This window comes from Leptosomus discolor, chromosome 1 (genome assembly GCF_034619465.1).
Source record: "Leptosomus discolor isolate bLepDis1 chromosome 1, bLepDis1.hap2, whole genome shotgun sequence".
Taxonomy (NCBI): Eukaryota; Metazoa; Chordata; class Aves; order Leptosomiformes; family Leptosomidae; genus Leptosomus; species Leptosomus discolor.
In genome coordinates this window covers 181,480,686-181,504,900 of record NC_141391.1, presented here as the reverse complement: position 1 = coordinate 181,504,900, position 24,215 = coordinate 181,480,686, and the positions used below count along the sequence as shown (strand labels likewise).

Here is a 24,215-nt window from a genome sequence, read left to right as displayed (position 1 = left end):
GAGGCGGGAGCGGGGGGCGGTCCCTCGGGCAGGGTCTCGCCCCGCCGCTGCCCCTGACAGCCGCACGCCGCCGGTCCGTTCCGCGGCTGAAGGAAAACGTTTTGTCAGTACTGAAGGAAACCAGAAGGCAGCAGCACGGTGGGGGCGGGAGACGGCCGCCGCCCGGGAGCGGGGGTGCAGGGCCGTCCGGCCGCAGGCAGGCGGTGAGGCGGGGCCGGGCTGGGGGAGGAGCCTGCGGCGGCGGCAGCGGCGTTACCCAGCGCCGTGCATAGGCTGGCTGCACCGGAGGGTGCGGCGGGACACAGCTCCGCCAGCCAAACCCCGGGTGCACCCCGCTCCGGCGGCCGTACAAACCCTGTCATCAACTCAGCTTTTCGCGTTGTTCTGCGGTGACTCGTAGCGGCGTAATTACAGTCGCACGGTTACATCGCTGAAGTCGTGCCCCACGCTTCCTTACGCCCTCGTCTCGGCCTTCCTCTGAGGAGGCGCAGGGCGCTGACAGAACCAGGCCGCCGCTCGGGGCTGCCTCCCGCACCGCCGAGGGTGCCGGAACGGGACAGCCGGCGGGACCGGCGTGACTGGCAGCCGGGAACCGGCCCCGGGGGTGCCGCCGTGAGGGAGGCGAGGCGGAGCCGCCCTCCCCGCCCCTCAGCAGGTGCAACACCCCCCCCCCCCCGTCCCCGCCCGCCGCCGGCCTCTACCACGCCGCGAGGTGCGTGGGGAGGGAGTCGAACCGGGCGCGGCACTCCTGCCCGCGGGGGGGCGTCCCGCCGGCCTGGCCTCTCCCGCCCCTTCCCCTGTCCGCACCCACCCCCCCCCCCCCGCGGGTGTCGCTGTGGAACGGGCCGAGCCCGGAACTCGGCGCTGCCGCGGTGCCGGGCGGCTGTGGAAGATGGAGGTGGAGGGGCCCGGCCCGGGCGGCAGGGCGGGCAGCAGCGCCGACAGCCTGGCCGAGGAGGAGGATGAGGACGAGGAGGGTCCTGGCAGTGGCCGCTCCAGCCGCACCTCGTCGCTGGTGAGCGGGCTGCTCACTGAGCTCTACAGCGCCGCGGAAGCGGCCGCTCCCTCGGGCAGCGCCCGCTCCCGCGTCCTCCGGGAGCTGCAGCAGCGGCCGAGCCAGGTCAAGTACTTGCGGCTGAAAGGTACAGCCTGCCCTGCCTTGCTCTGCTGTGCCTTGCCCTGCCCTACCCTGCCTTGGTCGCCGCCCCGGGCTGCAGCCAGCGGGGCTGCGCCTGTCGCCTCGCTTCCCTCCCCTGTGCCTGCAGGGGAGTCCTGCCTAAAGGTGGTGGTTCCCTCCTTCCTGCCTCCGTGCCTGCGCGCTGTAGGGGGGTGTGTGCACCCTCCTTCCGTCGCCACGGCAGCCCCTGTGCGTGGCCACCTCCCCCAGAAGCTCCCCGTGCGGTTAGCTGGCAGCCCCTTCAAACCAAGCCCCCCCCGTGCTGCTCCCTCCCTCCTTCGGTTTAGGTGCCATAGGAGCAAAAATGGAGTCACCTGCTACTAGAGTGGCTGTGACAGATTGCACAAGCTTTTGTGCTTCTGTAAGTTCAGTGCTTTTCTTCACTTATAGTATTGAATCAATTACTTTTTTTTTTTTTTTTCCCGAAGCTAACTCCCTTTTTTTCTTAAGCTGAAAGATACACTACACATATTGTGTCATAAGAGGTGGTTGGTTTTTTCAGGTCCTTTTAGTTCTAGTGGACTTGAAGTAAACCTGACAATTGTAAAGCTTATTTGCAGGTAAGCATGTCTTCCAGTAAAAAAAAAAAAAAAAAAAAAAAAAAAGTGTAATTAAAAAAAAAGGAAATGCAATACTCAACTAACCAAAATCTAACTGTAACTGTCAAAGAATTTTTTTGAAAGCTAATTAGCCACAGCACTGCGTGTTTGTGAAAGAATGAGGCTTGCAGCTCCAAGTTGACCCAATGAGGAGGGCTGTACAAAGGCCTCTTGTCTCCTGATGTTAAATCATTCTTGTTTTTGACTTAGAAAATAGCAAGAGGTGAATAAACGTGCCTGTTTTTCAGACCCATGCAGGCAGCTTTCTGCTTCCGTGTTTGGCTTCTTAATGGGATGATATGCCATCTGATGTTACAGGGTATAGCTCAAATTTTTCTGTGTGTCTTGTGGCAATTTCAGACTCAACAATAAATTTGCTTGTTTGGGAATATATTTTGTAGAATTTAAACTCATTTTGCTGCAAAGTTAACTGTTTTTACAGAGACAGCTAAGTGACATGAGCGGGAAAGAGTAAAATTCACCTCGCTACTTTTGTGGTGGCTGTACAAGTCAGTGGGAATACAACTTAATTTTTTTTCTCTCAAAAAACATAGATGTGGTTTTAAGTTATCTTTTCTGGTACAAGTGATTGGAAGTTCCAGCTGAGCAGCAAGTGCTGAAACAGGGTAGGGTCTATAAAATACAGGACTGTTTCACCAGTAGCCTTGCTCCCTTGCAGTCTCGCAAGCATACCTTGCTCTTCACTATCCCGTGATTGTGGTTTCAGCCTAGTTTGTCCTTTTCTTTAAACTCTCCAGAATTACTGAAAAAGTTTTGCTGTATGAGCTCAGCTGTTTACCATCCCACAAACAGTATCTTTTCTTGATGCATAAATATTTTTCTCATTGAATCAGATTACCAAAGTATGGATTTTTTTGATTGACTTTTCTTCCAGCATCAGGGGGACATGGTTGGATTGAAAGTAATAGGATTTGAAAAGTTAGCCGCAGGGAACAGGCAGCTGTTTAGATGCTGGTGGCAAGCTGTACCAGGCTATGACAGGGAAGAGTTGAAGAGGTGATAGGCAAGACCCAAGCTTTCACTGGTGGGTGTGCCCCTGAGAACAGAGCAGAGGACTCAAAAAAAATTAATGGACTTAAGACATCTCCCCAATAACTCCCTTGTGTCCTGGACCTGAAGCTTACCACATGGGGGACGACAGGAATACTAGAAGTAAGTTGAGGTATTTTGGGGAACTGCGGGGGGCTGGTGGCACTGTGACTGACAGTGGAAATAGTTGAAGCTGTGCCTGAAGCCACCTAGTTTGCATCTTAGCAGAAGGAATTTCCCACTTAGAGCTCATCCTGGAGCTGCATTTCTAGCTTTGCAGGCAGCTTCTTGAACGTGTTCCTTTGTCTGTTACCATTTACTTATTCCCCATGCACGTTTTCCACAGGCAGCTTCTGGAAGGTCCTGTATTTAAAATTTACCCCCTGGTTGCACTATTCTAAGTATATTCTGGCTATATCTGTCACAATGTTTCCGATTTATAACAGTATAATAAGATTCATACACTGTCCAGTAAGTTGAAGTACTTTAGTTTAAAAGAAAATTAAAGACTTTGGCTCAGATCCTGAGAATGTTTGTAATTGGGAATTATCCCAGTCAATAGAACTTATTATTTATAGAAAGTCTGTATATGTAAATGTCCATGGGGTAAGTCCCTTTTCATGTCAACTACAATAAGGTATTTGTGAATGTTTTGGCTTGTACTGAAGTTATTTTCTCTGCTTATTGGCAGATGTTGATGAATTAACAACTATAAAACGAGAACTGAATTACAGAATTTCTGTTCAATCAGCGAAGTTGCTACGTCTTCTGAAGCAGAAAGACAGGCTTGTACACAAAGTCCAGAAGAACTGTGATATTGTCACAGCTTGTTTACAGGCAGTTTCCCAGAAACGACGTAAGTACTTTCTGTGTATGTGTGTACTAGTGCAAGTAGTTTATTTCATTAATGTGGGCAGTATTTCAGTGAAGCCCTCACGCTTGATTTAAAGTCAAGAGGCCAGACTATGCTATTCCTTAGATATGACTGGCTTCCAGTGATGTCAGTGGCACCCAGGAAAGTTCAGACTCAGCTAGGCATGCTGCCGTAGCCTCAGCTTCATGCGCCACCCTTACTGTAGGTTGCCTGCCAGGCTTTTTCAGCTTTAATCCACAGAAAGCCCAAGTTGAATTTTTTTGGTGTGCATGCTGTGTTTAACTGTGTGCGTTCATATAGTTTTAAGGCAGGTGCTAGAAGTGGGAATTCTTCTCACTGGAACCTATAGGCAGCGTGCGGGAGCTGTCTTCCCACGGCATTGTTAGTAGCGCCTTAACTCCTTTCTATCAAGTTGATTCAAGAGGATGAGTATTAGTAAAAACAAACCTACTTCCCTGAAACCTCTTTATCAGCACTTGTCGTTCTGGGATTTCAGAGGGTGTGCATGGGAAAGAGGAGAAATGTTGGTCTTTAAATGTTTAGCCTTTTTTTTCCAGTACAGTGAAACCTTTTTATTTGGCTTGGCAAAGTTGTCGCCTAAAGATAGGCTTAAGTGCTTTTGTTAGTTCTGCTAAAGTGAAACTGTGTGTAATATCATATGTAAAAATAAATAGAAATTATACGTTTAGAAAGAACATGTGAGAATAACCTGATGTTCCCTGTCTTATTTTTTCATTAACATGCAGCGTGACAGGTACAGAAATGTTCAGGTACAGTAAATAAAGCATGGTCTTTTCACAAAAATGCCTGTAGGAGCTTTGAGGTGCATGTAAAAATGTTATTAAAAGAATCTTACTGTGGTGGCATGTGCTAATGTAGTTTAGTTAAGGGTTTGTCTGTTACTGTGAAACTTAATTTTTAAGCATTTAAAAGTCTTCCTTTGTTTTACTTAAACCTGGCATGAAAGTTCTTGGCTGTCATGTACTAGTAGGCATATTTCTTCTCACCTACTCTTTCTCAACATCAGCTTGATAGTTGAATCCTCAGTCACATTAACACATAAGCATATACTGTAGTCTCCTTATAAATGAGACTACTTGAATTTTGCATGTATTTAAGTATTTAGAGGATTTGACTATAAATTCTGAAGGTCTGAGCATCCTGACCTCATTTGTTAGGTAAAAACGTATTGACTATAAGGGATATGGGATTTCATCATAGATATTCATAAGTTTTTACAAGTTTCGGGTACCATTTTACACTTACATTAATGGGGCATCATGTTTAAAATGTGCTAGTAATAACTGAGGTAGCTGAAGTTTTAAATGCAGTTTATTGCCTAGTATCCATGCATGTGCATGCAGGCTTCTGAAGACTGTATGTAGGTTTGTATATACATCTCTTAGAGAGATATTTTTATTATTAATATAGCATATTTACCGAGTGTTAATGTTCAGGTTATATTTCTGAAAATCCAGATGTATGTATTCCAGGGCACCAAAACCTTAGTTATTTCTTGCTTTAAGATTTAATCCAAAGCCACTGGGATTTGCTGAATGATTCCTCATAACTCCAGTTCCTTTGGAATATATTGAGGCCATGGTTTTATTGCTCAGTATAAATGTACTAGCACTATATGGAGAATGCAGGAATAAGTTTTTACTGTCAGATGTACAACTTCAATTTCCTAGTAATCATGCCGTTGAGGCAATATTTGATCGACAGCTGTCCAAAGGCAGGCACAACTGGTCTTCTTCACTCCGAATGTTTATTTTTGCCTTTGTGCTATATCCTGTGTAGTAGAAGGAACCTCTGTGTGGGATATAATGAATCAAATTGGGGTGGTGATCTGGTAAGATAATTCCTTTTTTCTTTTTGGTAACAGTTCCCTGTTTCCACTTTCTGCAGAGGGTGGTAGAAGTGGGTTCACAGCAGAAGGTGATTGCTTAGAGTAGCTTGAGAAGTGCAGCCGCTGAGTATGTAGTTAAATGCTGCAGTCTCATCAAAACTGTTATGCTAACAGTGGGAGATCTATTTTCTCCTCCTTTAACTTTAAAAAAAGAACAGTTAATGTGATGGAACATTAAAATATGCACACCTTCCCCTCCACCCCGAAATGTAAGAGAGTTTTTCTGCTCACTAAAGCCCTTGGAAACGAGATTTTCTGTAGACTGCCCTCTCATTTTTAAATATTAAAAACATTGTTGTTAATCTGTAGAAGTTTTCATTGTTCTAGGTTTCTCTGATGAAAGTATATACTTGCAATGTAATGTTATGTGCCATAAACCTTCATAATGTGCTTTCAAGTACAGCATTAACATTATGATGGATATTAGTGCTAAAATCTTTATCAAGAAAGTATGGAAAAGTTGTTAAAATATTTTTCCTTTTAAAGTATGTTTTTAGTGGCAAATTAAAGTTTCTTGGAGTTGCATTGTCATTATTCTAACACTTCAAGATAGAAGTGATGATTCAACTGATTTATATAGAGTGTCATGGTATGTTGTCACACTGGGATTTATTTTTTTCCCCCCACATATAGTGAAATCTCTGGTTAGAGGTAGATTCTAGTTTTAAATTAACCTTAAGTTCACAATCAGATACTTGAATGTTCCCTTTAAGCTATCTGTACAGACCAATTGAAAAGAAATACTATTTCAGGGAAAGATGGAAATTCTGTCTTGATGCTTAATTCTGGCTTTGTCAGACACTTTTTGAATACCGCCTGACAAATGCACTCCTAATGGTCACTTCAGTTAGGAAATTACAGGGCTGATAAATTCGATCCCTTATTTTCTGATGGAATGTCTGTCATGCTTTAGTCTGCTTCTACAGAGGAAAAAAACCCTAGGTACTATTTAAAACCCGTATGCTTAAGACTGTATATGTTCAGTATCTGAAAGTTTAGCATCTGCAAGTTGGGCAGACCACGCAGGGAGCCGTCCACTGCTCAGTCTTTGACCTGTGCTGGCTGCGGTCTCTGCTCAGTGGCCCTCTGGCAGCTTTGGGAGCTCCTGTCTGGCTTGCTCATGCTTCAGGACCACCGATACCCAGCACAGCACCTGCAGCATTTGAACTCCTAGTGGGTAGGGTAAATGCGGAGGAACAAACGGTCACTAGGGACGACTTCATAACTTACTGTGTTTCTCATTATGCTGTCGACCATTATCCCTGGTAGGCGATGAATGTTTTGCATACAAATAGGTATTGCCATGGGAAACAAAATTCACTGAGGAGTGAAATTCATTTGGTCAGAAGTATGAATGGTTATGGCTTTGCTGAGGGAGGATAAATTGTGCTGTTGGGTAGATGCTAAAAGTAGTACACTGTGCTGTACTTCTAGTTTGTAAGATATATGACTGCCCAGTTTCATTTTAATAATGCCTTTTTTTTAACCCAAATTTTAAAAAAATACTGCAGTGAAGTAAAGCAGTAAGAGAGCAATCACAGTGATGGCCTGATGGCAAATGTAGCTTCTAGGCACACATTTCTCTTACTCTTGTGATTTTGACTTGTTGGACTAACAAGACATAAGTTTGTTCTGTAGTGTTGTGAACTATTTCAAATCCATCTTGGAAAGCCGAGTGCTCTGTGCGCTTAATTGTATAATTTGAGAAAAGCAGAAATCAATAAAAAATAGATCAAGGTTTTCAGCTATCATCTAAAGACTATGCAAAAGACATCTCACTCTTTTCTCTCTTCCTGTATTTTATATAGTGACAGCTTGCTTGTATTACTAAATATATTTTGACTGATCAAATTGCAAACCAGAAGTTCCTTGAATCACAAATTTTGATTGCTTGTCATTTTAATTAAAAAACCCCATGTATTATCTATAAATTATTTATAAGTAAAATCAGTTAGCTCAATTGTAAGTCAGCCTGGCTGTAAGCAAGCAGGAATGCTTAAATCTGAGTCAATATAAGATTAGCTGAAATTATATTAACAGAAAGTTTGTCAATGTTCTCTTGTACTTGTAATGGAGAAAAAAATTTACAAAAAAATTTCACAAGAGATCATTAGTGCTATGTAACTATAATAACTTTAAATGGGTCTTGTGCTGTGTTCAGAAGGATTCTTGGTATTCTCCATTGTAATACTTGTTTAGAAGCTACGATTAAATGTAAGTAGTATTATTCTGCTATTTCGGCACTGGCTCCTGTATAGAATTCTCTAAGATAACAATAAACTTTAGCTTTCTAGTTTTAGTTTCTCTCCTCCTGGTTTGACTTGATGCAGAACCAGTAGAGGGAGACAGAATATTTTATTTCGTGTAGAGATAGAGGTGTATCTCTGGTTTTCATAGGTTAGTGGCTTTCATATCCTTTCCTTAAACATGAGGGGAAGTGCTTTACGAATGTGGTCAGGCAATAATTGGATGAAAAGATTTAAAGGCAGGCTATGAAATAAATGTTGTTCACAGAGGAAGTATTAGGTTCCATAAGTGAAGCGGTTGAAAAATGGTGACAAATGACTTCTTAATTATAACGGAGCTATTTAATTCCCACATGGTTGTGGTGGTTATTCAGAAGCTTCTGATTGAGCAAGCTGAATGTTTTGGAGTCCAACTACAGAAATTCAGAAGTTTGTGCATATACTTATTGGCGATAAGATGTGAGTGCATCTTAACTGGACAGAAAGCCAGCACAAACTGGCATCATTTGGGCACAGATTGGTACCCTGCATGTTCCCAGGGAATCGACAGAGTTTCCCAGGCTACAAAGAACATGTTACTGACTCTGTAGCATCAACTCTTCTCACAGAGTATGGAACTCACTCAGAGGAAACTGGGAAAGCCTTGCCTGATGGTGTAGTTGTGCGAGTTGGTTAGGAGAGGACTGGGCAAAATCACTATCTTCAGGTATCTCTGGATACGTGCAACTTAGATATACAAAAGTCCTCGCACATCTAAATTGAACTTCTGTTTTCTCTCTCCTTGCTCCCTCACTCCAAAGCTTCTCTTTAGTTTCAGTCTTGCTGCATCTGTGTGTCCTGTCCTATCTTCCACTTTTTTTTTCCCTTTCCTAACTATTAGCTTTTCTCACTTGATCTCAGTCTTTAAATATTTGACTTCTCAGCCTGTTCTATTTTGCCCCTCCCTATGTCTTTTCTGCAGTGTCTACCACTGGCTCTCAGTCTCCTGTCTACTCTTCACATTGCTCCTTGGAGTTTTTCATATGTTTTTCCTTTTTCCTGCATGCACTGATTATCTACTCGCCTGTTTTCTCCATCCCTCCTCTTACTTCAACATTTGTTATAAAACCAAGGCAGGCATTCACATGTTTTAGTTCATGAAAGTTTGAGCAGCTTTAATGCAATGTACCCTGGACTGTTTACACAGCTAATATTGATTTGGTGGAACTTGAACTTCTTAAGGTTCTTGGAGGAGAGAGAAATTTTTCACAATGAGAACAATCAGCTGTTGGAATAACCTTACCAGGAAGTGGTGGATTCCCCAACATTGGACACTTTTAAGATTGGACTGGATGGGGTGCTGGGCCGTCTTGTCTAGGCTGTGCTTTTTGGACCAGTTGACCCTTGAGTGCTCTTCCAACCTGGTATTCTCTGATATGACTCTACAATTGTCACTCTGGATCAGATGTCTCATAACGTGGGGCAAACACTTGTGTGCACATGTAATAATTCATGCAGGTCAAATTATGTGTGTGACTTATCTGTCTTTTCACACTCCCCAGTAGTTTGATGTACTCTTGCAGGTGTATAAATATGCTTTAACCTGGAACACCTCAATTAAGCTCTGGCTTATTTTTTTTTTTTCTTTCTTTCTTTATGAAGACTCAAGTTACTTAGTGAATGATGCTGTTGTCGCAATTTTGCTCTACACCTTCCCTCTGCCCCTGAATCTGCATTGTTACAAATTAGGGGCCAAATTTTAAGCTTGTATTTGCTTTTCATGTTCCTCACTTTAATGTCTGAAATATATATATTAAAGCAGAGGATGTTCTGTATTAAAAACATTAATGTCTGTGCAACTTCAAGTGTTGTATTGGCAATTAAAAGACAGACTGTCATGTACTTGCTGTGTTCATCTCCAACTCTAATCTAGATTTCCAAATGGATGTGAAACAGGTCATTCATTTAGAAAATCATGTCTCATTTCCAAGGTGTTGGTCTAACATGTTTTAAATTTAACTCAGTAGCTCTGAAGTTTGAAGCCTGATGAATCTACACTTCAGTAACTTTTTATAGCAATAACTATTGAATTGATCTATCAAAAGTACATTCTTTCTTCGATGCGGTTAAAATAGGAGGTTTACTTCTTGTGGAGTCTGATTTCATGTGAGTCATCCTCAGATGACTCAATTGGCTGCGTGTTTCGGTTCAGTAGCTTTCCTATTACCTCATCTGTATTTGTGTGCTTGGTTGCATTACTAGTCTCTATCCTTCGTGAGTGCTAATGGATTTGATCCTTTAAATTGATGCTGTGGCTTTTGAAATGCATACCTAAGAAATGTTGCTTGTGGCTGTTTCTTGTGTTTCCTAATGAATTGTTCTTAATTTAGTTCTACCTGATCTTTCATCCTTTGAAGCCTTTTGGTGGGAAAAGAGAAATGGAATGAAACAGAATCATGAGTTTGAAAATGTCATAGTCATCTTAAGTGGTTGGTTTAAACTGCTGCCAAAGGCTGAATTTGCAGTTGTCCACTTGTAGCAATATATGTATAAATAAATAGAATATTGCTATTGATTTTAAATTATTGCTGTTTTCATAAAACTATTAGTTATGCTGCATAGAGCGAAGGCTTTCTCTGTGCCTCGTGACTCAAGATGTGGAGGTGGGCTGAGGATTGATTAGCAAGGGTTTTGTAATCTGTTCAATGTCCTGTGCAGGTTTGCAAGAAATGAAGTAATGGGACAGTTAGAAAAGGAGAGAAACTGTGTTTAGGGATGCCAGAGCCTGGCTCAGTGGGGCTGGTAGCTGTGTGCTTAGTCTGTAAGCTGCGTTGGGCCACGGGGCAGCAGTTCTTTTGATCTGGATGGTGAAGTTCACCTGCCAGTCCCTTGGGTATGGGCTGTGCATGAGGGAAAATGACTGTAGGTGTGTGATCTTGTTCATTGTTACCCAGCATTATTAATAAATTGTATGATGCTTAAAAATCTTGCTGGAGAACCCTTTAAAAGAGCCACCTATAGCAGTGAATATAATTTCATGCAGCTTCAGCCAGCCGAGACTCTGGGAAATCTGAAAGCTTATTCCATTGCAATGGGAACCTGGACTGAGAAGAATTTCCTTTTAACGCTAGGCTTGGAGGAGGAGGACTGCAAACAGCATCATTCGTTGCTGTGCAGCAGGTCATGAAGAAATGTGTCAGTGAGTAGGTGTGTGTCATGTTTAGTATTTGCTACTGTAAATTAGATTGTGTATTCTGGGTATCTGCTAGTGAGTCTGGGAGAAAGAAGAGGAAAAGTGAGTGTTATCAAACATAGTACCAGCAGTGTTGAACACTGAACAAGATGTTGATGCTTTGCAAGGGCAACTCTTTTTGATTTTAAATGCCATTGGGGGTTGACTATATAGCATAGTATTTTATGCAGTTTTTGGAAGTTACCCACATGAAAAGTGCCATCTCTGTGTTAAAGGCTGAGAGCTAATCACTAACTGAATAATCCTGGGGAGTGTTTATGCAGTGAATTTCATGGCTACTTTCTTTTGATGAGAATATGATCTTGGGACTGGTCTTTGAGCAGGACAGCCAGGATGCTGAGACTTAGAAGTGGTTTAACAGAGCAGCAAGTCAGTAAAATTCTGGTATAGCACTGTGCTGCTCCATTGCCTCTCACGGGATATTCCTCTAGAGAACTATCGGCTAAGTTCCCAGACTTACAGTGTAATTGTGCTGCTAATGGGATGTGCACATGCAGCGTGGATCTTGTAGGTAATGAATTTTTGACTACTTTGATCACTCGATGAGCAGTAGCATCCATAAGCCCTACGGGGAGAGACCACCCCACTTCACTGTCTCCAGCCAGCTCTTCAGGACAATCTGTGCTAGCCTCAGAAAGCTGACTGGTGTGCAAGTCCATAGAAGCCCTTGGCTGGCTAGTTCAAAATACTTCAGCTGACTGCCATCTTCTCTTGCCGATATTCTCCACTGTAAAAACAAAGCTGTAATATAAATTCTAAACTGGCAAACAGTCCAATCAGTTTCCTTACAAACTTGGCGAATTGTGTGATTGTGCAGATTTGGTATCCCTCAGAGGCCACTCTGGCGCTAATTTCAGTTTCTTGACTCCTAAGATGAGTAAAATTTCTTTAATTTCTGGTGTTAAAAGGGAGATAATATTTTCTTTTCTTTTCTTTTTTCCTAGAAAGAAAGGAGCTGAATTTGCTTTCTGATTTGGTCATATCTTAACTGAAAAGTTCTTATGATCTGTGCCACTGCAGAATATCAGATTCAAAAGATGGCAAGAACTAGTGCTTAGAGCAGTACAGACCTGGAATCCTCACTTTGAGGGAAATTCTGCTTTAAGAATACAGCAACTAAAATATCTTGCTCTAGCATGAAATAGAACACCCACTCGCAAAAGTCAATTGCTTATGGTGCAAAACTCTGAAAGCTTACATTTTGAACTAAAATGCTTTGTTCAGATTTTTGACACCTCAGCCTTTTTCATTTCGTGTTATGTAACGAGCCATTTTCAAGTAAGATGTTAAAATGTTTAATCCTGAAAAAGGTCAAAATTATGCTTTTAGCATTCAGGTATGTTTCCATCAAAGATAGCATTCTATCTATGAAGGACTTTGCTCTCCACAGGCTGGTATTTTATGGCAGAACTTTCCATTAAAGTGGTTCCAAAACTTTGTTACTGAGATCTTCCTGGGAACATGCAGCTCACTCGCTGGCTGCCCAACTCTGGGATTGCCAGGCTGTTTTAGGGAGCTGAGGAGCCAGCATGATTCCTAAGCCATGTATTTTCCTTTTGTGTCTTTAGAGATTATAAGAATCCTTACTTTTCTGTGTCACATGCTTCATACTATGCTTGTTTGTCCCTAAATCACTGCTGAGGTGTCTAACCTTCACCAAAAATACCTCCCTGCCCCCTCCAAACAAATGCTATCTCACATTCCATCATTGGCTAATACTTGCGCAGTTGTCGAAAATGGCTTTTATCATGGGCTCCTTTGGCTACGTTCTTCTGGATTTAACTAGGCAAAAGGTCTTGGCAGCTGCTTCCACTCATGGCAGGATCCAGAGGTAGGATTGCTTTTGTTACAAACCCTGGGAGTCTGCTGCATTCAGAGTTGGGGTCACTGCTGCTGGTGAATTCCTGGGGACAGCATGGAGCCTGCTGACTAAGACACCGTTACCTCCTCGAGGGAGGTGCTACCTCCTGGCTCACTGCTGCTGCTCATTTTCCAGTTCAGGGAGTTGCTGTCTCTGGAGGGGTGGGATTTTCGCTGGAAAAGGAAATACCAAGGGTTCAGGGCTAGGTGGGAGCTGAGCAAAATGAACAGCTGACCCTAGGTGCTTGCCTCTGAGAGGAGAGGGCCTTCAGCTGCCTGTTCTTTTCTGCCTCTTGAGCCTCAAACTTAGCCCCAAATGTGCCTCATGCAGAAGCAAGTGCCTGCTGAGTATAGCAGCTTACCGTTTGGGAAATACCAGACCTTCACCCAAAGGAGTGTGGTGAGACCTGGAAGACCCTGGTCAACCAGCTGTGGTGTCCCAGTTCTGTATTAGCTGTGGGCCCTGTGAAACGCAGAGCCATAGTCCTGCATCCTTCCTTCTCTCTACGCTCTGACTACTTGTCCTGGCAAGTGGCAGACATCTGGGGTGAGGGTGAAGTGGGGCTAAATTGACCTGTCTGAAGTGTGTCATGTAGGCGTGTTGTGTAGTTGGCCTCAGCTGCTAAGGTGAAAGGGATGCCCTGTAATGGTCACCTGAAGTGGTGAGGGCATCGGCCGCTGCTTATCTAACTAGTTCTCTTTTTTCCCCTCTCTCCCTCCCAAATAAATAGTTCTACAGGTTTTTTTTTTTTTTTCATTAGCTGGAAATTTGATGGGAAGGAACAGCTGAATGTGGTTGCAATATAAAAAGTTACTCTTGCAGAACAAATACTTCATTGCTTATCATGGAACTTAACAGTAAGTTCAGTAAATCCTTCTATAAACCATAATCTGGCTGCTGAATCTAGGCCCAGTTTGCAACAGAAAATGCAGATTGTTTGGTATAGAAATGCATAGATTGCAGAGTCACTACCAAATTCTTGTCCTGCAGCATTTGATGTAGGATGTTGTAAATATTCTTTGTCGGTGTGCTAGCAGCTGTGACAACAGTGAAATGGTTGAATTAGCACTACACCTGAGATTATGTTTATTTTGAGTATGCATGCAACTCAGAGGTTGACTGCTTGGCTTCTTTTCCATATCCTTCTGTGTAACTGTAATCTTATTGCTGTTGCAAAGTGGTAGCTATCTCGCAGGATTAGTTTTGTGATGCATGTAGTTTTGAGTGTGCTGAATTACACGTTTCACAACAGCTGTGCCATGAAAAGTTGATGCGTTGGATAGTACTTGTTATATAAAATACTTCCTGAGTATTAGAAATGGGGATTGGTGTGATAGATTATTGTTGGGGGGGATTTGGATTACTTATCAAGTAATACTTGTGGTACTTATATACTGATTTGCCTGAGCAAAGTGGTTCTTAAACCCGTGATATCTTATTTCTTTAGTACTGCAGTTACTTCGGAAGGTGGGATTTGATCAGCTCAAACTGAGGAGGCACGTATTCACCTGAAGGAAGGGTGCTGCTGTTTGCTGACAAGAACAGTGACAACAGCCTATCCTCCATCTACAGTCCCTGTCAGTTAGTCATGACATCAGAAATAGCTGTCAGACACCACTGTCTCCTCTGCTTATTTGCAGCTATTCAGATGGATACGAATCGGTGGTTTGATTAGTGTAATAGTTCCCTGAAAAACTGGAAAAGTGAGCCTTTTCTTTAGTCGCCCTGGGATTATTGTGGTTAAATGAGGCAAGGTGCTGATTTCCACTTAGGTTCAGGAAGAGGGTGAATCTGAGCTCATGCCACTACAGCCCAATGCGTCTGCCTGGGGCAAGGCGAGTGTTGGCTGGGGAGGGAGGAGTGAGGTGCATGGCCCAGCTGAGCAAAGGGCTCAGCCCGCAGGTCTGTGTGTGAAAGTAGCCATGCGCTTTGCTGCAAGGCTTTGTCAGCACCCAGGGTATAACCTGCAGTTCGCTGCGCTAACTGGGAATTTGCGAGGAAGCCGGCTGCACAGCTGGTGCTGCGGAAGGCCACGTGTGAAGGAGTGATGTGCGAGAAGTGCACCTGAGTGCATTCGTATTTCACAAATCCTACAGACCCTTCTGAACCGATGGCAGATCCTGCCCTGATTCCTGCAGGTAGTGAGAAGTCATGGCATCTATGGCAAATGTTGGACAATCAAGATGTAAGGGTTTATTTGTGTGTATAAGCTCAGAGCAGGGATGGCTGTGTGAGCTGCACAACTGTAATACCATGTCGTTGTGATCTTTAATCTTTCTCTGACAAGCTTTTGGATGTGGAAACAGCCCGAGAGAAAAAGTTGTGTAATTAGATTTTATGCATAGTGTTTCACACTTGTCTAGCTTAGCGCTACCTCCTCTTTTATTCTTCTGGGTATTACACTTCAGTACATGTAACTGTGCTCTTCTTTTTCCTGCTGAAATGCCTTTTTTTTTTTTTTTAAAACGATTGTGAACTTGTAGGAGAGTTAATGAGGCTTCACTGAAAATGTCTAATGTGATGCGCGGCCTTTAAGTAACATGGATGCATTTTATCTCCAAGTATGGCCCACACTAAACATTCTTTAGTTGAGTTAGTCTTTGAAGAAAAGATTTCCTGGGTACTGAAGATCAAATGGAGGATAACAGCTGCTTGGGATAATTAGTGCTAGGAATAGACTGATTTATGGAGCATCAGGCAGTGCTAGCAGCTATGTTTCTGCAGTTTTGGGAGATAAGCTTGACATTTAAGAACAAAATGCTAGAAAAGTAGGCTGTGAACTTTGGATCAATAGTCCTGCTTACAATTCTATGCTAGAGCAGCTCTGGAGGAAGAGTTAAACAAGAACCTCGGATTTTAAAGTGCTTTTCTCCTTGAAGCTGTTAATAACCTGAATTTGACTTATTGAGCAGTAAATGAGTGCTCCTTGCATGCCCTTCAAATTTGCCAAGGAAGTCAAGTCCATGTTCCATCTCCACATTACATCTTCTTACTAGAACACTTTCTAAAAAGAAAATTACACAAACCTATCATTTTTATCTGTTTCTTAGTAAAAATTGGAAACCTCTTGCTATGTTTTGCCAGCAGTGAAACAGCTTCTAAATTTAGTTCCCCATGAATTGTAGTTACCTCACTAAAATCACAGCAGCCCGGTGCTGATCAATGTTTTCCCTGCCATCCATACGATGCATGTGGCCAAAATACAGAGCACGTGCAGCTGTTGGTTCTTGGGTTAGATTAGGCATCATTGATAGCTAACAGTTTAATGTGGGGGTTTTGGGTTTTGAGGGGTTTTTTTTCAATATGTTACTGCTAATTTCTTGTGTCATCCAATGGTGATTGGCAGCGATAGCTATTGGGCCTTAGATCCTGAAAGTGAAAAAATTATCCAGTGAGAGGAAAGAAAGTCAAAATGGTGAGGTAATCAATGTACAATACGGATCTTTTTTTAAAAAGAATACTAATCTGAGGAATTAATTATTACTAATATTTATAGTAATGCCTAGAGAGGCCCAGTGAAGTCAGGAACCTAATGAGCTGGTCATTGGACAAATAGAAGGTACAAGGGCTCTCTGAAAAACAAACTTTTAATGAGACAAGACTACCCGAAGGCTGGTAGAAGAAGCACATGTTCAGAGGAGTGAAGTGAGTTGTCCCAAGCTATGCAGTAGTAAATAAACAGTCAGAGCTTTGCTGTTACCAAAACTCATGCTTACGTGGTATTGTACATGTTCAAAATCAATTTTAATGGCTCAAGGCTTCAGTACTAAATGAGCCTTTGATTAATTCTAAACACATTCAGTTCAATAAACTTGTCCTGTGTGAGTGGGTTATGAACTGAAATTTTGTCATTTAACTGTTGAGTGAAAAAGCTTGGAGTAGTGATGTTGTTGTGATGGATAACTCTTTTCTCCTCTTCATCTTACTCATGAACTTCAGCAAAAAAACTGTCTTTGTGTCAAACTTGCTTAAATGACTAATGTACATACTTTTTTTCAGGAAGGGGAGGTGGTAGTTTGAGGTTCGTTTGCTTTGTTAGCTGCTTCCTTTTCCAACAGAGTGTGTTCTGTGAAGCTACGGCCCATGTGGGAGATGAAGGGAATTATGTGGAAGGACTTGGGGTTGCCATAGCTTCACGTACATGCAAAGCTTCATGGGAAAGTTTCCACTTCTTTACAGAATTAGTGGCATCTGGAAATGGGAACCAAGGTATATGTAATCAAAGAACTTGAGTGGTGGTGGAGGATTTCCATATTGATTCATCAAGATTTGTGGTTCCAAGAGCTCTATGGGCTTATATGAGTTTCTCTTCGAGTGAAGCCCGTTTCCCTCCCCAACCCCAGAAAGGGTTTTGTTTCTGTGTAACAGAGCTCTGTCCGTGGAGGCCGTGTGTACTGTGAGAGGGAGGATGCATGCTGAAAGCAGGACGCTCTCATCCTTGGGCAGTGCAGGAACAACCTGACTCTTTGCTACATATCTAATGAAAGCCTTGCACAGCATGAGCCTAGCCTTTGATGGATGTCCTTAGCATTACTGCAGCTAAGTACTGAACAACATATAAAAACTTTTATGTATAAGCATGGTCCAGTTCCCATAGTGCTTCCTGGCCCAAAGCAAAGGTGCTTTGTGTGGTTAGTCATTTTTCTAACTTTGACAATTACTTTTTAATCTAAGATCTTTGAAGGTGTTCTGTCTGTGGACAAATCCTGTCTTGGGGACATAGGGTGGTTTAGTTCTCTTTACTTACATTGGAGGGATTAAAATCTTGCTGTTTCTTAAATAGCAGTCAGGCCAATGAAGCTAGAGATCCACACTGTAAATTTCAGTTTCTATGCTAGGTGCTAAGCAAATAATCAGATTCTACTAAAGGAATAGTTTTAGAGCTGGGAGCCTGCAATCTGCTATGACCTGAATACTTCTGCAAATATTATCTTAAGTACGCCTACAAATCATACCTGCCAGAATTCTTTTTTTGTATATTGAATTAGTTTTTCTGCTGACTTGGTGATTTGTTTTTTTAAAATGACCATGTAGCATGTAAGCAGGATTCTGGGATGTGAATATTGGCCAAGCTATTCATATTGTTTGGTGAGGTTAGGAAATGGGTTTTTTGGGGGGGGGGTTGGGTGTTTTGGATTTTTTTTTTTTAATAATCATGCTTCTCAGCAATATTTTTAGGTAGGCCTCTTTAATGATTTTTTTTAATATGTTCCTTACCAAAATAATATATTTTATTCTATGCTTCAGTAGAGACAGTTAATTTCTGACAAAAAAAAAAGAGGCATTTGCTATCTGAGACCTCACTCAATTCATTGCTTTGTATTTAATTTAAAAGGTCCTCTCTCTATATTTTATTGAGCATGTAAGCATTGCTATGACTTTTATTCCAGTTGTTAACCCTAGACTTTATGTTACTGGTTACTACAGCAGTTGAAATAAATTGTTACTTTATCAGTCTTTGCATGACATACCTTTTACCTTGCTCATGAGATGCAACAACCTGCTTAATGTAACTTCTTAACTGTTATAGTCAGCACATGGAGGTGATAAGTAAAATAAATTGACTCCCTGCCTCCCCTATTTCTTTTATTTTCTTCATCAGGACAACACAGATCACTATGCTTCTCAAATAACAATTATAATTTGAGAGTTTGTATGGCTGAACCAAATTGGAAAAAAATAGTAAGAAACCTGGATGCTGTTGTTGAATTCCACCCTCCTCCCACCCAATTCCACAACATGAGAAGATCTATCCACTTACTTATCTGTCATTTTTCTTTGATTAAGAGTTTGTTAGAAGCATTTGAGACAGAGAAAGCTTCTGCAAACTTTTTTTTTTTTTGGGGGAGTATTCTTGTCCTTTTGGAAGACAACATATTACAAAGTAATATAAAATAAAAAAAATAAAATAGAAGTACAAAGAATTAAACATAGCAGTGGACTTCAGCTTGCAACTAACACACCTACATTTTAGTGTTTGTGCATAGGTGTTCACATGAGTGCTGGGTGACCCAATGCTTCCCATATTGTTATTGTAGATATAGTCAATGTCTTGCTCTCATTACTTTAATATCCAAGGCTCTTCACAACCTACTCTTCCCTGTTGTCACATCCTTGTAATTTCTTACTCTGTATTCAAGGTTAACTCATGCCTCCTACCTCCATCCCACACATATTTTAAAACAAGCACCGTTTCAAATTCCCCCCCATGTTGGTGTTTCCTTGTAGATGTTTAGATGTTGAACTTAATTTGATGATTAAAACCTAATGCCTCAGCCTGCTTTTTGACCTTATGTCTTTGTGTGTGTCCTTTGGTACTCATCTTTGCCATGAAGCCTACAGAAACACAATAGCAGCTCTTGTGTTAGGACTACTGTCCAGCATGCTTTCCAATATCATCTCGCTGTCTTGCTGTGCTCCTCCATATGCTAATGTGTTTTCTTTTCTCTTATTTCTCTCTTTTAAAGCAGGCAGTCTGTTTCTTGCTGTACAGCACCTCCTGCAATAATGCTGCAGCCCAGAATTAGGATTTATGGGCGCTGCAGTGAATACAAATAGCTTTAATGGAATATCAGGCGTACTCAGTTGTGCAAGTTTTTTGCCTTCTTTTCTGGCATAATAATGGGAACTAACTTACCTCTGTATTGTGATCAAGCAACATTACATTTAAGCCCCTTTTTGTTTCCCGTATGGATGGTTCCAAGTTAAATCTCTGCCTTGTTGTTTCCGTGCAGCCGTCGAACCCTATGTTAAGATAAAGGTTACCGCATCATGTCTGTTTTGTAATGTCAGAGTAGATTTTTTTTCTTCTGGTGTCTCTGATCTGTGGTGCATGATGTTTAAAAAAACATGAGTCAGTTTCTACTTTTCAGGAATTCTTCCAATTCTCTCCTGTTAAGCTCTGGGAACAGTGATGGGCCTGGAGTGAAATAGGCCACCACCCTTTGTACCTAGCCCATTGGCACTGGTTGCTGTAACTTGTGTGCTCAGGGTTGCTGAATTATCAGCAAATTTAATACGTCTATCCTCAAAACCAGTTTGACCTAGAAACTCCAGATGCTGCAGAATACTTCTTTTTAATGGTGTGATGGTGAGAGTTGGTGGTATAGGAGAGTTAATAATTTGTGACGTAAAGCATTTGAATATTAACGTATTCCTAACTTTCAATGTGATTGTGTTGTAGAGACAGGTTTCAGAAAAGCTTGTAGCTTACTGCTGAGTGGTTTCCTAAAGAACTCAGGAAAACAGGGCTTCGTGCTTTATGGGTTTTGGCATCGATTTGGGAGACAGGTACGTGCAGTTCTGCTGTTGCTGGCCTTAGCCCTGGCACTGGAAATAGCTATGTGTTTACAAAGGGAGAGAGGTTATAGGGGTGTTACAGGCAGGTCTGTACTTCTGTTTTAGCAACTTGTGATGCTTTTGAGGGCTTTCATATTCTCACCTTTGTGATCTGATTGCGTAAGCATTTTGTGCCACTCTAAGAACACCCTATGAATTGAGGGACTGCAGTCAGCCTTACCTGCACTGATTCACTGCCTACAAATGTGGTGCCTCCCTAGATGGGAAACTGATCATCAGAGCTCCACCCCATTGTGCTGCAAACTGCTAGAAACTGCTTTCACAACTGATTTACAGATACGTTCATTACAGATGTATGATATTTCAAGTATTTTCACTGATGCTGGGAAAGCTTGGCATACTTCTTAGGGTGTATTTTGTCTGCTAAAAATTTCAACAAGCAATATGTTTATGAGTATTATTCAACTTGTAAATACAATTACTAGGTGTAACTGTACATTGCTCCCAGAAGATAAATTACAACACACATTTGTGGGCAGGTGATGCTGGGGTCAAGGAGACCTAGTTCTATTGAAGGGACTTTCTCTTTTCTCGTCAGTCCTGTCCTGGTGTGTGCACATATGCAGTAAAGAAGGCAGGAGTGGATAGTGTGTATGGGAGGGAAGAGGGAGAATGACAAAAAAAAGTACTAAAGAACATGATGAAGAATCTTGAGTGGAGTTTTCTCTTGGCTGAATCCTGATTGTGATAAGCTGAAGGATCATGTAGTGTATATACAGTTGTGAGCTTCTTACGGGAGTCATAGTCTTGTAGATTAATTCCCTGTGGAAAGATACATGCTACACTAAGCAGTGGTATTTTAATGATGTTCTCTAGATCAGTCTTCAATAGATATGCCTAATCCATGTGTAGGCGATGTTCTCTTTCAGACATCTTAGCTATAAAAAAAGCCCCATGGCCAAAGAGCATGCTCCAATAAGAGAATTCCCCAGATCCTCCGTTTGTTTTAAACCCTCCAAGAACAAGTGGATTATTTTAGGGCTTCCTGCAAGAGAAGGCTCTGCTAAAGAGTACTTACTGCGTTGTCAGTTTTTGAAAGGGTAAATAAGTAAGAAGAATATGTACCTGAAGTCTAAAGGGTGAGGAAGCATTGGACTAGAATCGAGCTTGTTTGGATTTGTTTCTCAGCTCTGCTGCCCACTTCCTGAGACTAATAGTTTAAGTCTTGGCTCTCTGTTTCTGAAAATCATAGATGTTATTTCCTGTCCATTGTGTAGTTTATATTTGTGTTGGATACCTTTGTAGGCAAGGATTGGCTCTGCTCTTTTTATCTGTGATATCTCGTATGGGACACAGTGAGGTCCTGACCTCTTTTGTGACATTTATGTACAAAGTGGTACAGATGATGACTAATGCAATGGAAAAGTTTAAAATATTCATGCTGTGTTGATGAGATCGTGTCAACACGCTGCACCATTTTCCTGAGCCCTACTTGTTGAAAGCGTGCAAAATAAACCTTCTCTAGGCACAAATACAGTAGCAAAACTTCATTTTTGTATTGGTTCTGGAACCATCCCTTGTCCAGTAGAGACAACCCTAGATTACTTGTCTGAGAGGAGAGACCAGCTTGGTGGCAGAACTGAATCTTAGTCCAAAATCATGTTTCTCCTTCCGTATAACACAGATCTGTCCGCTTTTACCCATAGACTCCCTCCTCATGTGCTCGTGCAGCTGTGGATATGCAAAACAGTGCTACAGGCTCTGCTTGGTGGTCCATGCAATAGTTAGAGCTAGCTGGTAGATCAGAGTGTCTGCTCGCCTGCGGTGTCTAGGTAGCAAGTCAGTATCAGAACCTGTAGAGCAGTACTGGCAATGCAGGAGGTGATGCTGTACTTGCAGGCTGAGGTGGGAGGAGTGCTGGGCTGTGCCACCTTGCAGGCTTTCCTGTTCAAGGACACACACTATAGCATCACTGTAGCACCTGTGCCCCTTCCATGTCAAAGACCCAACAAGCCAGAGGCCTCTCTTCACACTGTCAGAGGTGGCTCCATCTTGTGCGCTGGAGGAGTGTGAAACTCCAGGTGGGTCATGTTTGGTTTTCAGATTTTAAGATCAAGCAGAAGGAAGTGGGGCTGCTTTTGGCAGAGAGGATGTTTAATAATAGAACACATATAGACCTGGGTAGGATAGGAATTTTTTGCTCCAGTGGTGAAGATGGTTTAATGGGCTAAATGTATTTAAAATAGTTTTGCCTCCTGGGAGAATCTCAAACTGCCTTATCCTTTCTTCCTTCCAAAGCGGACATATTTCATTCCATGTGTTTTCTCTTATACACCACAATTTGAAAGTGAAATCTTTTCTCTTTTGAAGCTCATGATGAACTAGAATGCACATCAGAACATGTGTTGGTACAGATTTCTTGATATGCTAACTTCTGTGCAGCTATTTGAAGCTGAGTGGTAATGGGGTTACATTTTCTGGTTACACTTTGTGGGCTCTTAAAGGCAGTATACAGAACTCTGGGGCTTAGCAGACAATGGCCCTATGATGTGGTCAATACAATAGGTTTTGCCTTGCGGTTGCAATACATTTTTTCCTCTCATCTTATTGTTATATGTTTCTTTTTGATATTTGCTGCATCAGCAGCTGGTGTAGCAATGCTGCCTAAACATAATTTCTAAAAAGTTTTTGGGTGAAACTTATTAACACTATTATCATACAATATATTTATTATAATGTATTTTTTCATGGGTATGTGTTGCTTTAAGCATTTTTGCTAACACAGGTGTCCAGAAACGTAGCAAACAAACTTTATCTCCAAACTTTCACTGTTTTACTAGGTTGTTGTGATGCGAGTTGGAATTACAGGTCTGCACGCTTTTCTGTAAAATGGAGGGGAGGATGTAGAGTTCATGTAACACAGTGACCCAGCTGAAGATGTCTTACTGATTTTAATCTTTTGATTACATTCAGTCTGCTTTGCACACATCAGAAGAGAACAAGAGAACTTGTGCCTTCCAGTAATTGAGTTTGGGTAGTTAAAGCTCTGTGCAAACAAACATGTCCTTTTCTTTAAAAGCAAGACTTGTCTGTGGCCTCATTTCTGCTGCTGTTCCTGCTACTGCCCCATCTGCTTGTGCTCATTCTCTCTTTCTAGCTGCCTCTCTTTCACCTCATCATCCCAGTGCAGACAGAAGAGAAGTGGGGTGATGAATGGGAAGATTTAAGGAAATGGAGTTGGTTTCTCTGTGTCAAAAACTGGCAGTGATCGTAGGACCGATCACCGTAAGGCCAATTGTAACAACTGAGGAAGTTAAACATGTGAACTAGTATTTCTTATGAAGTATGTTCTGGCCATAGAAGGGCACAGTTAGCAGGTGGTGACAAGACTGCAAAGAGATACCAAATGAGGAGGTAAGGTTTTTCAGACAGTGACTGTTGTGTGGGAGGGAATAAATGAACTACAAGGGGGAAAAAAGTAAAGTCTCAGCTTGATTATTACAAAATATCTGGGGCTGAAATGTCTGGGCTAGCCAAAATGCTTTGGTGGGGTTTTCTTTTGGTTGGTTGGTTCTTTTTTTTTTTCCCCCCCAAATCTTTTCTGGGATTGTCAGTAATTGCTGGTGAGGACTTGTGGACATGGCCAGACCTCTCTGCATTGGTGGATCAAACTAGAGTCACAACGGCTGGTAACATCTTTGAGTTCAAATTTATTGCATTTTCACCAACTTGGGATTATGGTGATTTATCTGAAACTTCCCTGTTGTTGGAGACTACAGCTTAACAATGGTGAATATGGGAAATTCATACAAGCTGCTGACATGCAGTGTCATGCAGGTCTGCAAGTCCAGGGAGTGGTGCAGAACATGTCTTGCCACAGGCAAGTTAGAGACTCTGCCTGATTAGTGGTTAAACCCAATGCCATCCACTTTTCTAGAAGCTAGGCTCTTGTTCTTAAGCTATGTATA

The 24,215-nt window shown here is 42.1% G+C and overlaps 1 protein-coding gene across 2 annotated transcripts in view; it reads left to right on the top strand.

Moving 5' to 3' along the window:
- The first annotated feature begins 892 nt into the window (after window positions 1–892).
- The window catches only part of TBC1D30 (TBC1 domain family member 30), a 60,463-nt gene continuing 37,140 nt past the window's right edge, over window positions 893–24,215 (top strand). For both annotated transcript variants that reach the window (XM_086472182.1, XM_086472174.1), the window contains exons 1-2: window positions 893–1,142; window positions 3,518–3,682. In XM_086472182.1, the coding sequence (XP_086328308.1) occupies window positions 893–1,142; window positions 3,518–3,682 (415 nt within the window). The remainder of the gene's footprint in view (window positions 1,143–3,517; window positions 3,683–24,215) is intronic.